Source organism: Varroa jacobsoni, unplaced genomic scaffold (genome assembly GCF_002532875.2).
Source record: "Varroa jacobsoni isolate VJ856 unplaced genomic scaffold, vjacob_1.0 contig00763, whole genome shotgun sequence".
Taxonomy (NCBI): domain Eukaryota; kingdom Metazoa; phylum Arthropoda; class Arachnida; order Mesostigmata; family Varroidae; genus Varroa; species Varroa jacobsoni.
Genome location: NW_019214522.1, coordinates 49,790 through 60,389, shown reverse-complemented (window position 1 = coordinate 60,389; position 10,600 = coordinate 49,790). Strand labels below are relative to the sequence as shown.

General features: G+C 47.5%; 1 protein-coding gene across 1 annotated transcript in view; it reads right to left on the bottom strand.

Annotated features, from left to right (window-relative positions):
- fry (microtubule binding protein furry) overlaps positions 1–10,600 on the bottom strand; it is a 50,387-nt gene that overhangs the window by 2,336 nt on the left and 37,451 nt on the right. The window contains exons 3-6 of the mRNA XM_022852448.2: positions 7,075–7,515; positions 6,201–6,760; positions 1,161–5,886; positions 192–976 (exon numbers count right to left, since the gene is read on the bottom strand). Of these exons, the coding sequence (XP_022708183.2) occupies positions 192–976; positions 1,161–5,886; positions 6,201–6,760; positions 7,075–7,515 (6,512 nt within the window). The remainder of the gene's footprint in view (positions 1–191; positions 977–1,160; positions 5,887–6,200; positions 6,761–7,074; positions 7,516–10,600) is intronic.

The following is a 10,600-nucleotide window of genomic DNA, read 5'->3' as shown; positions in this document are numbered from 1 at the left end:
CACTGCATTATAAGCTAATGCTTAGTCGATTATATGATAGTTATACGAGTTTATGAAGCATCGACATCGACCGGCATTGAAATTTGTAATTTTTTTTCACTCGCGAGAAGCAGTAAAAGATGGCCTATTGAGCAGCTTGTGCAGTGCGCAGCTGTCTTTTCTTTCCTTTATATTATTAGCAATATAATCACCTATAGACGTTTGCTCCAGCAGATGCCTCTGTGGCGGCTGTCATAAGCTGACGGACGTTATTTCGCCATAAATGTTCACAGTCATCAAGGTACGGATGCGCGCAGGCACCATGTCCACCGTGACCGGAATGTGCCAGCACCGGAGAGAATGCTGGCGAGGTATTGCTTAGAGTACAATCGCCTTCCGAGATGAGGGATTGCGAGGATCCCGAGACGCGTGACGGTGATGGACGGCTTGGGAAGACTAACGAGATACTCGGTACGTCTGAATGGTCATAGAAAGGCGACACCGAACCGTCATCCGAAGACGAGTTATCCTGTGGTCCGGTAGCGCTTGCCAGCTCCGCCAGTCCTGCAACCGCTCGATTCTCCTTATCGCGTTCACGTGCCCGCTTGTCCTTATGAAGGACAAGTGTATTATAGTCCTGAGCACTGGACGTGCCCTGATACGGCGTGTCATCGGGCTCGAAGTTAGACAGCGAACGACGACGCACTCCCCAATTGAAGTTGTCGATGGTTTCGCCCTCCTGGCTTTCCAACTCGTACTCAAGGAAATCGAAATCTTTAAACACTCCGAAATCGTTGTTAGCATCTAGATCTGCCGACGAGTGATGCTCTCCTGGGCCGACATTCACGGATACCTCCTCTGTAGATGAGCACATCGACATGGACTGATGGTGCGAGTCTGATGTATGGCTGAAGATCACCGACGGGCTTTTCGGCAACGCCGCGACTCGTTGGCCGCACGAGCTTAGAACGGAAATCAGATGCTCGCGCGTCTTTGCCTAGAAACGGGTAGAAGCATTAGAAAAACGACGGCGCATTATGACGAGAAAAAATATTTTTTAAAGCAGAAGCCATCACATACACTGAATAAAATTAGATGAATAATTGAACAATTTTTTTTCTTTCTGCTTTGTTATATTACACAAATATCAAAATAGTGCGCCTTCTAACGGAGCTACAAACCTGTGAAAGCCAAGGCCGTTTCCATCCGCTGAGTTGATTGTCATTGTTGAAGGATGCTGCGTGCGATAGACTGCGTCTGGGTGATGGCGCCGCTACCATGCTGCTATTTGAACTGTTGTTTTGTTGCTGCTGTCCCTGCTGTGACGGGGCGGGCGTCGGCGTGACGGGCGCTGCCCCCTTCAGACCCACATATGGAGCACACGTCATATCGAAGCTGAAATCCATTGTGCGTCCCGGCAATTCGCGCTTACCGCTCTGCACACTATCAGCCACTTCGAAAGCTGACGACGCAAGCGACACGGCGTCTGATGCATGAGGTGCCGGATGTGCGTGCGGTGGATGAGGATGGACGCCACCAGCGGCGTTTGGTGGCAAAGCTGAGCATCGTGTGACGACATGTTTGATTACTCGTAGAGCGTCCTTCCAGTGACTACCTTCTACGTATCGGGCGAGTGTTTTGAGCAGATCGTTATTAAGGCATGCTGCCGTTGTCGGCCCACTGATGTCCAAATATAGCAGGATGCAATACAGAACAGTGAGTACGTGTGCTACCAAATACGTCGGTCCTTTCTCGAGCATCTCTACGAGAAAACCTACGAGGTGAAGGAACACGTCGTGATACGCATCGTACAGGTATTTGACGATGCATTTGCACCACTGTAGGCTTTCTTTACTAAATGCCCTTTGGGAATAAAGCGTCATCACTGTTGCAAGATTCTCTAGCTTCGGTCCTTGTTCGACGCATACCTGAGCGATGTTCTCGGCCGCCCTAATGCATTGCTGGCTGGGTTCTTCATAATTGACCAACAGATAAGGTAGTAACGCCATGACGTGAAGCGGGAAACCTAGACTATTTTGCGAACAATCTACGACGGCAATATCTAAGTGGTTTGTGAGAAGGCAGAGTACCGTTATCGTCGCATCAAAGGCTGTCGGTGACGTACAGCCTTTCAGTAGAATGTTGTGTACTCCAGGGAAATTCGTCCACTTCATCTGCGAACGTATTTTATCAAGCTTCTCAATGCATTCAGTGTTTTTTAGCGGTAGCTTTAGCAAGACCTTTTCCAATAGTCGAAGCGCTAGCAGGAACTCGTGTTCATAGTCGGAATCAAGAACCGACAAAGCAATCCAAAACATCTGTAGGAGTAAGTTGGTCCTATCCTCCTGAGTGACCTCTTCACCAGCACCACCTACCTTCAACGACAGGGCACTGCGGGATCGGCCGAGCTGTTGCCCGGGATGCGATGCAGGTGTTTGCGACTGCTGCTGCTGGCCTGCTCCGAGCGGGGTAGATTGCGCGGCCTGACGGGGCTCCTCCTCGGCAGAGGTGGCGGTGACGTTGGACGTGCGAGCCAATCTTGGCAAGGGCGACTCGCCGCCACCGGCCTTCTTCTGCTGGAGGGAGCCCTGCCCCACGCTAACCACAGTGACGCTGTGCGATGTCGAACGTGCATGATTATGGCTATGTTGACGATGCAGCGAGGAGTAGCTTGCTGGCGTTTGTTTGCTGTTCTTGTTGTTTGCTGTCGAACTCTGCGGAATTGGCTTGAAGATTTCTCGCATTAGATCAGATATCTTTACAGGCGCGTCCAATGCGTCGACCGCGGCTTCGAGTGTAAGCATGAGTTCGGTGACGTAGCCTTGCATATCCTCGCCTTGTTCGCTGACGGTCTCGACAAGTCGGGAAAGAACATCCATTAGCATACGGTTATTCAGTGGAACACCGAGTGCTCGAAATATCTGGAGTGAGCGACCGGCGTAGTGTCGAGATGAACAACCTAACGCCATCTGTAGAGCGCACTGTGCCCAGCGTTCCTCAATACGGGCAAGAGGCAGTGACTCCTTGAAGACGAAAAGCACGTGCTGCAGGAAGGTGGATAACTGTTCGGCACTTTTCACCGACCATACCTTTGCAGTAATATCTTCACAGGCCCAGAGTGGTGTATCAGACTTGCACGCCAAGAAGTCGACAAGACATTTGATAACGTCTTCGGTAGTCACTTCCTCTGCGGTTTCGCCTCCTCGACCTAGCTTCACGCGTACGGAAACGAATGCCTCAAAATACCCGCCGCTAGGGTTAACCAGTGTCGTGGATGTACTAATAGCGGTCTTCTGTGGCTCAGTGAAGTTATACTTGATAGCCGTAAACACCTGACCAGGTAAACCGAAGTTCAAGTGTTGAGTAGCTGCGTTGAGCAGGATGCGTGAAACCGTATAGTCATCATTGTGCTGCGCTACTGCCACAAGAAGGTGCAGGAGGAGTTTGCGACAGTGTTCGTAGACCAGCTGCTTGCCATTGTCCAACCCCAGGAAGGCGACGTGTAGCAGTAGCGGAATGTGTGGCGACCAGTCTACGGAAATGCCCGCTGTCACCATGTCAGCAAGTAGAATGACTGCCATATTGCAACGATGAAAACCGCAATTGGGGAAAACTGCAGTAGCTGGAAGCTCCTGTGAGAGAGGCGCGTAATAACCGCCATACTCAGGCATAGGCAAGGGGTGTGGTTCTTTGCCAGCTGACTGGGGCTTGCCTTCGTCCGCCATACGACACAGGAGAATAAAATTATTATCGCCAATCCCATCTCCGTCGGCCCGGGTTAGGCTTTTAACCGACGACACCGATCCATCGGAGCCATCTTCTGCACTTCGACGTTTCGTGTGAATCGTACCACGTTCCTGTTCGAGTTCGATGCGTTTCTCCTCCTCACTATTGTTACTGCTACCTTTTCGTGTGAGGCGGTAAAATGGCGGTGCCTCTGTGCGTTCGACGTGCGCGTTTAGAGTCTCAACGACCTGCAGTTCAGCCATGAGCTCATCGATGATACTCTCCGATGCCGTGCGTGCCATGTAGAGGACGATCCGTTTGCAAATGTGCAACAGTGTGTTAGGTGAAAGCGTGATCATGATGAAGAGGTAGCGTATGATGACTCGCAGATTACTAGGCCAACAGAGTCCAAGAGCCGCCCACAGCTCCTCAATCTCCTTGGAATGCTCGTCACCATACTTGACCGTGACATAAAAAAGGTTGTTGAGCACCATTTCGGTGGCTTCGGCTGAACCCCAGCCTTCACGACCATCACGCGCTTCTTTGCCTGGTGGACACGCCTGTTCCTGTCCACGATGGGCTACGTTCGGGTCCACAAGTTCCATGTTGTATAGCCACGGCAGAAGATAGTGCAGCATGTTGGCACGCACCGCTGGCCGTGCACTCCGGAAACGTGACGTAATCTCGGAGAACATTGGCATCGTGAGCTCCGGATGCAGTCGCGAAATCTGTCTAGACAACAACAGTTGCGATGGTGGAAAGCCAGCAAGTAGCAAAGGCTTCTTAAGTTCGTCTTTAAACCAGATGGCTGGTTGAGCTCCTCGCTCCGATCGTGGGCTTATACGACCCGGACTGCCTGAACTATGTGAGCTTGGTGAGCTACCTGGCTGTTCTTCTGATCGTGGAAGCATAGGTGATTTCTTGCGCTCCTCATCCCGAGACGCCTGACCTTTTTTCTTGCCGTCAGGTGTTGAGGGTTCCTCAAACGACTCGCACATCGAGGGTGATCTGAAGAAGCGATTGTCAAGTACATGTAGCAGCTGAAGTGCAATCTCTTGGTTGTGAGCCCTTGAAGAACCCGCGTTAAGTAGCGCTACGTTAATAATTGAGATGTAATGATCGCACGGGTATTCTCGACTACTAAACACTGTAACGAGAGCCTTGAAGCATGCATCGGCTAGCTTCGTTTCACCCGTATAGCAGCGATCTACAAGCCAGTCCAGAACGTTGACCGTGTCCTGGTTGTTTTCGAGAAGAAGGACTACAGTCTCAAGCCCAATTTGATTGAGTTTCTCATCTTTCGAAAATAATAAACCATCCAGCCAGTGATATATAACACTTTCTTCGTGTACGCCTGGCGGCTCAAACATTGGCCCGCAGCCAAGCACCGTGCACATGGCCTGCAGATGTGTCATGTCATACTCCATGACAGTGTCGTTTCGCTCAGAGAACGGCGTGCCCAGATAGCCACACCAGTTGGCAAATAGATAAAACAGCTTACGACGCAGCTCGAGCGATAGAAGCGCCGAGCGCTGCTCAATGTTGAAACTCTTAATGAGTTTGATCAGGAAACTACAGAAATGATGTTTCAGGTCGGTGGCCACTGCTGCAGAATCCTTATCTCCTTGACTCTCTGTCTCAAGCAGGAGGCGTACACCATCAATATACTCCAAGAATACTGGAGACAGTGAGCCAGTTTCCTTGTCGCGGACAATCGATGCAACAGCAAGGGTTCCTTCACCGGCTAGGTTCCCCATCAGCTTGGTTAAATGCACCCGTAGAATATCTCTTCTACGCCTTCTGCGGAGGTTCTCTTGCTTCCTGTCGACGGCTTCCCGAATATGCGGTGCCAACTCTTCCACCAGATCTTTCAGAGCAGTGGGATTGACCTGTGCTAAGGCTAATACGACCGCGGACCTCATGTCACTCTGTTCAGATCGAAGTAAAGGTACGAGTTGTTTGAACAGATTGGTGGCGCTGATGCCCGAGTTGCTAATGCGGCTCTCGTCTCGCCCGGCAGGAAGATTCTCCGGGGAACTACTAAAGCTGAGATCGGGCGAGAGGTAGCGCATGATCACATTTGGGTTAGACGGGGCTACTCGGCATGCGTACAAAATGTAATTACGCCACAAGGCTAACTGTGCGTCACGTTCTGAAGTCGTCTTCTTCACTGTGTTGGTCCTGTGGAATAAAAAGAAAATAAAGTAACAAGCGAGAGAAAAGCGAGTGTATAAGCAAATCGTTATGACGGTTCGTGCGTCGATGCATAAACTTTGACTCATCACTAATGTTAAATAAATTGTTAAGGATGTGGTGCTCGCAGGCAAGATAATGACATTACATGAGTATAAAGATATATTCTAGGGCGATTTCTTTAAGAGCCACAATGAAAAGTCATATTTGCAACAGATACGTTTGAAGCTTGTAGAAGGCATTGACTGTATTGTTGACATCATCTATTGCAACTGAATGTCGAAGGTCGATATTCTACGAACCTGAGTAACGAGGCACGATTGTCATTAATGAGACTCATCTCAAAGTGGCTGAACAGAGCATTGATGCGTCCTGTGACAATAGGCCATGACATTGTGACTGCGGTCGGGCAATGCTTAACCACACCTGGTACGAATACCATCATTGAGAGACACCACGCATCCATTTTTGACAAATCCTGGAATACATTTGAGGCCGAGCTGGTTGATCCAGCCGTATTGTTATTGTGACTTCCTTGACCGGTATTACTGTTCACTCCTGTATTTTTGTCGGTATCGTCTAGCAGCGTGGGGTTCGGATTGCCAGTCCACACGGGGCTACTACGCTCCGTCAGCCACTGTAGATCTAGCTGCTGTGACTGTTGTGCACTTTGCAGTGCCGCACGTTCGGCTGGCGGCAATTGCAAATGAGTATGTCGGAGTAAGCGGTCGACAACTGCAGGAAGAGAGCTCTCGACCACGTCGATCACAGGAGGATCGGATCTCGGTGGGGGAGGTAACAACAGTCGGATCAGGCATTTGACCTCCTTAAGCAAATGAACTGCCACGCGACGCTGGGCGAGCTACGGCGACAATCACAGACAATGAACAGATATATGAATAGTGATTTAAATCACTATAACATATCGTCACAGCATGAATAAATATGGGGGACGCAGCTATGGGCTTGATAGTTCATCACTCATCTGAGTGCAAGACCTAAGTAGTATGACTCATCGGTTGTTGCACATAGGGGGCACTAATTATTATACATTCATAATATATAAAATTCACAACATCTAAAAGCCAGTAGGGTAGGAGGTTTAGCCTACATAGAATTGACAAAAACACGCACACATATATAATATATTCCAGGATCAATAACAACGACACGTACTCGATTCTGACACAACATAACAAGGCACAGGCCTTCAACAAGATGCAAAACGTTAGCGATGGTGTCTGCTCGCATCTCGGACACGTCTCGAGGTTGCGGGCTCGCGTTTCGCCAGGCCGCAAGCAACTGCAGCAGCATTCGATGCGCTTGGTCGGCGAGATGCTGCTGGCCTATAGGTAGGTCTCCAATATCTCTTAGGGTAAACTGTACAAAGCCCTGTAGCACATCCTCACGCCACTCAGGTAGATCCGCAATCATGTTTTGTAGTGATTGGAAGGCCAGACCGCGTAGTTCTTCGTCGAGATGTACAGTGAGCCGAGCGAGAAGATCAACGAGTTCCTTCCGTCGCATTACCTCAGGAATTAATCGGGGCACCGCAGCAACACATGTTCGGAACAGATCGATCTTGGGCTTACGTTCGGCTGTAATCATTTCCTCCGCCTAAAATGAGCATAAAAACAACAGAGTTGAAAATGTTCATTATTTAAAACTAAAAATTTTTCAGTAATGGCATCTGGCAGGACGAGCTATCGTCTAAGAGCGGTTTAAAACTCTAAAAGTTGTCGCATTGTGTGAACTTCTCAGAGTAAACAGCAGTCTAGTCAGATTCTATGTCCGGTAATGCCTTTAAGCGTAGCCTTAGGCGATTGGCTCCCAGCATAAAATGTAGCGGGTTTACTCCTAGACGATTTTAATCGTCCCTGAATTTAATAGGCGAATAAGCTTCCACTGCTCCATGACGCGTGGGGCAATGGCAAATGTGCATCTTTGAGCGCTTAGCCATGGTAACCATTTACCAACAAGCATACGGTCATGCTGGTTCAAATCTTGGCGCTGGAAAAAAATATTGCCACACGTTAACAATCAGAGAAATCAGGAACTAAATTAAAACTAACATATGTTTGTATGAAAGCCGTGCCATCTTCTAAATCAGCTCGAGGAGCCCCAAATGAGTCCACAGTTAACAAGGGCCTATACGGAAATGCTTTTATATATTAATATTATTATATATTAATAAATATTAATTGAAACTGCCACAGTTGAAACGAAAAATACATCATGGAAGCTGACGTCCAGTCTAACTGCACTGATGTATCTAACTAATAAGTCATGATCCTATCTCAGTGATAAAACTATCAACCTAGAAAATCGAATAGCTGAATAGCTAGGGATAATTTGCATAAGCGTTGGATACGTTAGATTTTAAGAGTTGTCCTTGAACTTGGGCTGAAGTATCAATTGCGACGGTTGCTCTGCGCCGATCAATCTTAATCATCCTTTTCTGCATCCATTGATCTATCCCTCAGCGTCATGGTCGTCCTTCGTGCATCAGTGTTGGATGCGTACTGCTAAAAGTGTGACAGCATAATACAATTCAAAGGGATTGCTGCACGTGTGACAAATCTGCATGCGCGCAGAACTTCCACGCTACAACTATCACAACTATATATATACACCTATTACTGCTCCGTCTCCTAGAAGCCACGGCGTCTGTTTTGCTAGTCTGTGCATTATCTAGTAGAATCGATTGCACGCCTTGGGCGCATCCTAATCATCATCACGACCACGGCAGTAGCAGGATGGTCGTCATTTTAATACCCAACGAAATAGTGGCATGTGGCGTCAGCTTGTGCCGTCAGTGCGTCTCCAGGTACTTGGGCGTAATGCAGCTCGCTCGCATCATGACGTTGGCAAAGGGCTTTCCCCAAGGCCATCGGGCTACCATTATATCGGATCACACAGTGGCGGGAGGGGTCGCTGCTGATGAAGTACGTGATGACAACTTCCCACGCGCAATCCGTACTCGTTGCTACTGCTGTGCTGCTGCAATGAGGCTGACAGCGATAACAACTACTGGTGCCGCTATGCGGCAGCAATATGGCATGGTCCACAAACGAATAAAATAGGCGAATAAGGGATATCGATAATTACTATTGGCCAGCAACAACAAGTGATAACGATAAGCGACAAATTGAGCCTCTGTGTCTGTGTGTGCTTATAAGTGACGTACTACGCAAAAAACGTGTACGGCAAAAACAACTACGACGCGCATAGGACGGCCAGAAATAGAACAGATCGCCGTCCAGACATTCGCACCTGAGTTGGAAAAAACGAACGGGTGCGCGGACAATATGCTTTGTGGAAAGGCTACCGGTAAGTGTTTTTAGGAAAAAAAGTACACAATACGCCATAACTAGGCAACATCGTTAGTTGAAGCCAGTACGCACAAATATGCAACAAAGACTAGAATTTCACGGCGTGTATGGCAAGAGTACATATACGATATTATCTGTCTCTGTTTGTAAGCCTGTCTGCACGCGTTATTACTAGGCATCTGAACGGTAGGCGCGACGAGCGACTAGCCCAGAAAGTAATCAACCTCAATTCTCGTAAGTAACGCTCAGAAATTTCCATAGCAGCAGCGGCAGCATCATCAACAGGAGCAACAGCTGACGTGTCAGACAAATTGGCTTCGAGGAATATCTTTTTCATTTTTTTTTTTCTTTTTGATAGCTTCAATAACCGACGGTAAGCATTATCATTTTATTGAGAAATCCAAAAAGTAGTGATGGTTTTCAGGCCAAACTCTGGGTAAACATCTACTTATCCTTCTAAACAGTACCAAGCAAAATATGTGCCGATTACTTTCTGCTATTCTACTGGTAATACCATAATCCCTTTATGCTAGAACATTGTTCTTTCCGCGGCGACAAGCGATTTTTTACATGCCCCCGTTGAAACTAAGTTAGCATTATTAAGGGAGTTCCGCAGGAAGCAAAACAGACGGTAATCTGATGGCGCAGGATCCGGGCTAAACGGCGGATGTATTAAGATTTCTTACTCAAGTTCTTACCTTTCAAATGGTACCAATGCCGACCCGACACGACTCCAACGCCACCAAACTAGAAAAAATATCCAGTATTTGTCGAGTAGTCTGTATAATTTATGATCATGAGTTTTTTTGTAACATTGGATGTGTCGTTATTGGGTAATACGAAAGTGCTATTGAGAGGTAACTTATAACAACGAGACAAAGAAAAAGGACAACGACACATTAAAAAAATCGGGGATAGATTAAAAATAGAAACATCATTTGCATCGAGATTATAAATTACGTGCAACAAGCACTCATATAGGACGAGAAGATGTGGGCGAGTTGCACACAGATCGTAACTTCCCTGTACATATTATTAGTATTACACCAGCTCTAGTATCTTGGCCAGCATAAACCCTAAAACCATTATTTTTAAGTTAAATTGAAGCTTTGCATGTGGAAACATCGACGACGAAATGTGCATGATGGAAATGCGCCATATATATGGTTTTTAAATTAAAAGGTCCCAGAAACCGGCGGTGATTCGGATCAACCAAGGAAGTTAACTATTTCAGCAGGAGTTATTCAGTGTGAAAACATAGGGCAATAGTTGATCTTCGGCTTCACTCGAAGGATAAACGTTCTGCCTCTTTCACAACAATCAGTTAGTAGTTTTGTTCTAACGAATGAAAAAATAACTTTTTTCTTCTA